Source organism: Diaphorina citri, unplaced genomic scaffold, assembly GCF_000475195.1.
Source record: "Diaphorina citri unplaced genomic scaffold, Diaci psyllid genome assembly version 1.1 scaffold112754, whole genome shotgun sequence".
NCBI classification, from domain to species: domain Eukaryota; kingdom Metazoa; phylum Arthropoda; class Insecta; order Hemiptera; family Psyllidae; genus Diaphorina; species Diaphorina citri.
The window spans coordinates 1-7,326 of NW_007489698.1; the positions used below are offsets into that span (position 1 = coordinate 1).

At 41.7% G+C, this 7,326-nt stretch overlaps 2 protein-coding genes across 2 annotated transcripts in view; both read left to right on the top strand.

The window, feature by feature from the left end:
* Positions 1-6: 6 nt before the first annotated feature.
* LOC103524124 lies at positions 7-1,024 on the top strand. The gene is made up of 2 exons (XM_026833261.1): positions 7-620; positions 895-1,024. Exons 1-2 carry the CDS (start codon positions 22-24, stop codon positions 917-919), a joined length of 624 nt encoding a protein of 207 aa, XP_026689062.1. The 5' UTR covers positions 7-21; the 3' UTR covers positions 920-1,024.
* A 133-nt stretch (positions 1,025-1,157) lies between these two features.
* LOC103524125 overlaps positions 1,158-7,326 on the top strand; it is a gene marked incomplete at its 3' end in the record, with an annotated part of 8,964 nt that continues 2,795 nt past the window's right edge. Inside the window, exon 1 of the mRNA XM_008489130.1 lies at positions 1,158-5,211. Within this exon, the coding sequence (XP_008487352.1) occupies positions 1,158-5,211 (4,054 nt within the window). The remainder of the gene's footprint in view (positions 5,212-7,326) is intronic.

The window sequence follows — 7,326 nt, forward strand, 5'->3', positions numbered from 1 at the left end:
GACAGGACCCAATCATTCTAAATGGCAGATCTCAAGGTTCTTAAGAAGAAACGATCAGTGTTGAGGACATCACTTGTGAAGACATGTACCTCGTTTGAAGAGGAGCTGCAGGTGTCATCTTCAGATATTGATAAAATCAAAGCTTTGGTTGATGTACTAACCACTCGTTATGAGTCCCTCACAGTGTTGGATCAAGAAATTGGTGATATCCTGTTACAAGAAGATGGTGACATGGATGAAGAACAGGCGAAGATTGATCAATACTCTCTGAAGTATTTTACCTGTTACAACAAAGCTCAGAAGCTATTTGAAGGAGGTGACAGTAAGTCCGCTACCAATGTAAGTGTGAATCCTACTCATAATAATAGCAGTAACCAGTCACAACATAGTTACAAACTACCCCTGTTAAAACTGAAGGAATTTAGCGGTGACTTGGCTGACTGGTTACCATGGTGGGGACATTTTGAAAAAATACATTGTGATGAGACTCTAGAAGACATTGACAAGTTGTCATATTTGACAATGTGTATGACCACAGGGTCACCTGCGCAGCAGTTGGTAGCAAGTTTTCCTGCAACACAGGCTATGTACCCTGAAGTGATTAAAGCCCTAACGGCAAGGTATGGACGTAAGGATTTGTTAGTAGAGTTCTATGTTAGAGAGTTATTGAAACTTGTCATTCAGAACACAGCGTCAAGCAACAAACTTCCTTTAGTAACATTGTATGATAAATTACAATCCCATCTGAGAAATCTAGAATCATTAAAAGTATCCTCAGAGACTTGTGGCCCTTTCCTTCTGCCACTAGTTTCATCATGTTTGTCAGAGGATGTTTTAAAACGGTGGGAGTGCAATTCTATGTCCCGTGCTTTAAATTCTAATGACCAATTACAGAGTTTACTGGATTTCCTGCGTATAGAAGTTGAAGGCTGTCAGAAGTTGGAGCTGGCAAAGACAAGTTTTGGTCTAGGACTGACCACACCAGGGTCTCCAGACAAACCTTCACACTCAAGTAAGAAGCACCAAGACATGTTACCAGGTTACCTAGCACTAGCACAGCTCAAGGTCTGGTGAACACAGTAAAGGGTGAGTTCAAACCAATTTGTTTATTTTGTGAAGAGTCTCACTACTCTACAGAGTGTAAACAAGCTTTGAAAATGTCTCTCAGTCAGAGACAAGATGTGGTTAGAAATAAGAAAGCTTGTTTTGCATGTATGAAGTTTGGACATCAGGTATCCAAGTGCCGGATTAAACATAAGTTGAAGTGTGAGACATGTGGTGGTAAACATTTGAACTTACTTTGTACTACTGAGAAAGTGACACATTCTTTTGTGAGTACCCGAGCTTCAAGTGTGTTGTTGCATACTTTAGTTGTGCAAATTAGAAACAAGAATAGCAAGAAAACCAAACTTGTTAGATTAATGATTGACACAGGCTCTCAGCAGTCATACATATTAGAGCAGACTGCTCAGTCCATGGGATATACCTCTTCAGGTCAAGAGGCTATGAAGCATGCTCTGTTTGGTGGAAGTATAACCAACACTCACATACATAATAAGTACTGTGTAGACATTGAAAACCTTGAAGGTACATTCTTATGCAATTTAGTATTGTTTGGCCAGACTCAAATCTGTTCCCAAATTTCCAGTTTACCCTCAGGTCCCTGGCTGAATGAGCTTAAACAGCATTCCATTGAGTTGAGTGATGTACAACATCCAAGGACAACTATAGACATCCTGATTGGTGCTGATGTTGCCGCCAAGCTCTGGACAGGGAGGAAGTTAGAGTTATCATCTGGACTAGTTGCTATGGAGACATCTCTAGGTTGGACACTCTCAGGCAAGCTACCCAACACAAATGATGACAATACTGATGGTAACGTAGCAATGTTAGTAACTAGTTTGTTAATTAAAGAGGCCAATATTAATGACCTCTGGGAATTAGACACTCTGGGCATTAAGGATCCCACAGAGAAAGTGAATCAAGAGGAATTAGACAGAGCTACACAGGAACATTTTTTGAAAACTGTCAAGATTAATGAGGAGGGCAGGTATGAAGTTAGATTACCTTTCCTTGAAAATCACCCCCCCCTCTCATCTAACTATAAGCTCTCAGAGAAAAGACTAGAATCCACACTCAAAAAACTGAGGTGTAATGGATATGAGGCAGAGTATGGCAAAGTAATAGAAGGTTGGTTAGAAAAGGGTATTATAGAAAAAGTACCTGATACAGAGAGAGGAAGCCATTACTTACCCCACCACCCTGTAATAAAATTAGGATCAACCACTCCGGTCAGACCCGTGTTTGATGCCTCAGCCAGAGAGGGAGATAAGTGTAGTCTCAATCTATGTTTACAAAAGGGACCCAACCTTTTGGAAAAAGTAACATCATCCCTGGCTAAGTTTAGAAAAAACAAAATTGGCGTTACTGGGGATATAGAGAAGGCTTTCCTGCAGATATCTGTTCATGAAAGAGACCGTGATTTTCTTTGTTTCATATGGAGGGATGATACTGGACAGCAGATTACATACCGACATTGTAGAGTGGTATTCGGTGTATCAGCCAGTCCATTCTTGTTAGAGTCCTGCATACAGCTACATTTACAAGATACTTTGAAAGCAAGTGAAGAAGGAAAAAATATGTACTCTCCAGACTTGGTAACAACCCTCAGAGATAGTTTCTATGTTGACAATTGTTTGGTTAGTGTTAGTAGTTTTGAGGAAGCACAAAGATTTGTCCATGCTGCCACTGCCATTATGAGTGAAAGAAAATTTAATCTCAGAGGGTGGGAGATGTCAGGGGAAAATGGAACTCTTAACATACTTGGTCTAGATTGGGACAAAGATAAAGACACTCTGTCAATAAGCACAGAAAGTGTTAGAACAATGAAATTTGACGAGATTACAAAAAAGAAAATTCTAAGTGCTGCCCATCGTCTTTTTGACCCCCCAGGTTTTATCAGTCCTGTTGTCTTAGTACCCAAGATATTACTCCAAAGGACATGGGAGGAAAACCTTGGTTGGAATGAGCCCGTCAGTGAGGACACCAGAGTCAAATTCCTACAGTGGTTGGAAGAAATACCGCGCTTGGAAGAGGTGAAGATTCTCAGGTGGGCGATGACGAACGAGAGTGATGGAGCAAGAGAATTACACATCTTTAGTGACGCGAGTAAGTCAGCTTATGCCGCCGTTATTTTCTTACGGGTCAGAAACCAACAAGATGATGTGCAGTTACATTTGTTGGGATCTAAGGCTCGAGTAGCGCCCACATCCAAGACAAAGAAGGGTATGACCATCCCCAGGCTCGAATTGTTAGCTGCATTGATTGCTGCCCGTCTGTTCTCTACTGTGGTAAAGGATTACAGCTTGAGAGACGTGCAGGCTACATTCTGGACGGATGCATCTACAGTCTTGGCGTGGCTCGCGCGACCTGACGACCCCTGGGACGTTTATGTACGTAACAGAGTTCAAGAAATAATGAGACTCACCAGAGAAGACGAGACGAGAAATATCAAGACTGAGTGGAAACACGTTCCCGGTGAGCTCAATCCGGCTGACATTGCGTCACGGGGCTGTTCTCCTAAGAAATTTGTTGAAAGCAAATGGTGGGAGGGTCCAAAGTGGCTTGAGAATCCTCCGGAAACCTGGCCGCAATCTGAAGTGAAGGCGGATGCCAGTGAAGTCAATAAAGAGAGAAGGAGGACGGTGGTGTCGGCTCCGGCTCAAGTGCTTGATCAAGAATGTAAGTGGTACAATAAATTTTCACAATATAAGAAAATTGTCAGAACCATCGGATGGGTGTTACGTTTCAGTGCCAACTGTAAATACAAAATACAGTATGGTAAATTACCTGAGTCACGTGATCTGACGGCCGAGGAGTACAAGGTGGCTGAAGAGAAAGTACTCTGGTTGTGCCAAAAGGAAGGTCCACTGGACATGGAGAAATTAAATCATCTTTCACCGTTCGTAGAAGACGGACTGATCCGATTGAAGACAAAAATCTCACACCGAGAGGACGACAAGGATTTTTGCCATCCTATAGTTCTACCTGGCATGCATCCCGTCGTGCAAAGATTAGTGTTAGATGAGCACAAGGAAAACTGTCACGCTGGGACACAGATCCTATTGAGTATTTTGCGTCAACGATATTGGATCACCGGAGGGAGAAGAATAATCCGCACAGTATTGAACACCTGTGTGACGTGCAAGAGATTCTCTTCAAAACACATCCAGACCGAAGCAATTCCTCTTCCACTGGATCGTGTACGCGACGCTCAAGTGTTTGAGGTCACTGGTGTCGACTTTGCTGGTCCGCTGTTCATCAGAAATGACAGTGGTGACCCAAAGAAAGTTTGGGTTTGTTTGTTTACATGTGCGGTCTACAGAGCAGTTAGACTCGAACTAGTAGACTCAATGTCTACTGACAGCTTCATCATGGCGTTGAAACGTTTTTGTAGTAGACAAAACAGACCGAAAATCATGTATTCGGATAACGGAAGCAATCTGACAAGCTTTAAGAATGTTTCTGAAAAATTAGACTGGGATGCTATTGCGAGTTACAGCTCAGCAAGGAAGATTGAATGGCGTCTCATACCCCCAGCTTCACCCTGGTGGGGAGGATGGTGGGAGCGATTGATTGGAGTGACCAAGAGTGCGCTGAAGAAAGTTCTCGGACGTACGTATGTGAATCAGGAAGTTCTACAGACTATCTTGTGTGATATTGAGAGTATCATCAATCTTCGCCCGCTCACGTATCTATCGGAAGATCCTACCGACCTAGCAGTACTTACACCTGCTATGTTTTTACACGAGATTCAAGAAGTTGGAGTTCCTGAATGGGATCTTATTCAACCCTCAGACTTAAGGAAGCGATATGAACATAGGCAAGAGTTGGTGAGAAACCTGCGAGTACGATTTCGTTCTGAGTACTTGGGTCAACTAAAGTTGTTCGCAAATAAGAAGAGTGGATATGAGATCAAATCAGGTGATATGGTTCTCATAGGAGATGATAATCAGAAGAGGATTGATTGGCCTATTGGGTTGGTCACCGAACTCATCACAGGACGAGACTCAGTAGTGCGAGTTGTACGTGTACGTACTAGCAAGGGTACACTCACCAGACCAGTTCAACGTATTTACCCTCTTGAATTCCATCTCGATCCTGACAATGTGTCCGCCTCTGAATCTGACAAGGTACCTGACCACTGTGTTGGTGAGTCAGATGATTTGTTGTCGAGAACGGGAATCGAACCCGGAACTCGTAAAAAAGTAGATTTGAAATTACCTTCAGTAGTTAAAAAAGACACAAAGGTACCCTTTGTGCCAAGGTCACAAATTACTCGTAGTGGTAGGAAAATTAGTAAACCATCGAGATTTTCTCTTTCTGATTGATAATGATAACTATCTGAGAAAAATATCTTAATTACCTAGGTACCTACTTGTTTATTTCATTGTTTGTCAGATTTTTTGTCAGATTACTCAGATTTTTCTTGAACTATTGATGTATATATTGTCACTATTAGTTGTATTTTTGCCCTCTTTTAGATTTTCTTTGTTTTGTATTTTTTGTATTTGTATTTTTGTATTTTTTGGGGGGTAAAGTGCTCAATACTTTAATTTGATATGTAAACTTTGAATTTGTCTAGGAGACTTTTATTATTCCTCTCTTAACCTTTAAATTAGGTTTGTAAGGTTTCTTAGTATGTATAGTGATTGTATTTTGATTTGATATCATTAGTATTGCGGGAAATTCAAGTTTTGAAGTCATATTTTGAAATAAGGTACTTGTAGTTTTAAATTTTTGACATGTTGTATTTGCTTTTTTGGCCTTAAATTTTTTTGGCTCAGTGAATATTTTTTCTGATATTTTTCCTGGATAGACCTGATTTTTCCGCAACTTTTGATACCAAATTAGTTATGTTTAGTCGTAATTTAGGGTTTTCCCGGATTTTTTTCGATTTTATTTTTGCATTTTTTACAGCTCATGGGAAAATATTCAAACTTAGAATATTTTGGTGGGAGGATGTTGGAAAAACCGAGCTTGACACTTGAAACCACAAATATCTGCTTACTTAAACATGGACCTGGCCTCGTCCAAACTCATCTTTAAAGGGTTCCGGTTCTGTAGAGTAGTCGTTCCCAAATTGCTGTAGGTGGTGGCCCCGCGTGATGAATGGTTCTGAATGGAGACAAGACATTAACTTCTTAAAGTAACACGTTTCGCATTTACAAAGGACTGTTGAAACCCTAGTATTGACTCTTTTGTCGTTCTCAAAGTTTGAACGACGTTGGTTTAATAAGATGTTTGAGGTGAGGAATGTGAGAACTTGGCAGCTACCTTTCAACCCGAGATTTTCAACAGATCCCTTCCCAGGGCCACCGGTCGGAGGTGAAGACGTCTCCGCGACCGTTTTTTCACGTTCCATTCACCTATCGGAATAGTCTCAGAAAGTTCTAATGGCCTTTGTAGTTTACTTTGTCACCCAGGACGAATGTTTTTCGGGGGTTCATGAACGTTCTACCTCCTTCGTTGACCCCTAAAAAGTGGTATATTTAGGGTCCAGGAACCTACCTGAGGTAAACTATGGGACTAGACAGGGTGGTGGGTTGTAGAAGGTGAAGGTAAAAGCGGTTAGGGTTGACAAGGTGAAGGAGTCGAAGGTGAAGATGAAGGCTCGAAGGTGAAGCTGGAAGGGTCGGAAGGTGAAGGATGAGGGGTCGGAGGTGATAGGTTAGGGGTCGGGAAGGAGAAAGGTGAGGGTCGAAGTGAAGGTGAGGAGTCGGAATGGTAAGGTTACGCGCGTCGGAAGGAGAAAAGATGTGAAGGGTGTCGAAGGTGAAGGTTAGGGGTCGGAAGGTGACAGATTAGGGGTCCTTTTCCTTTACTACGAGAGTAACTCCTCCACCTCAACTTTGGGGTCCTACTACAACTTGGCGGTCGCTTGTCCATACGGTAACTAATAAAACTGTCAGATTTACCCATTTGGGTCCCAAAGACACTCAAATGATGACTGACTTCCACGACGATCTATTTCTTTTCGGTCCTGAAGTATTAAATGGTTGAAATTTGTGTTTCTGACAATAAAAGGATCATCCATTGACTCTACGATGTAAATCGTTTCCTTTGGTAGCCTTTTTGATGGTAAGGGGCCTGGTTCGATGAGTGTTTGACGCTTGTCGCGCGAGTTCTTTTTATGCAGTATTAGAAAACGGTTATTCTTAAGTCCTAACGTTGGTAGTGTTTATGTCATAAGAACGGGTGTCTGTAAAAATTATAGGTGGTTTCAAATATCCGCGATTTTAAGTTTAATATCACTCCTTAAAGCTA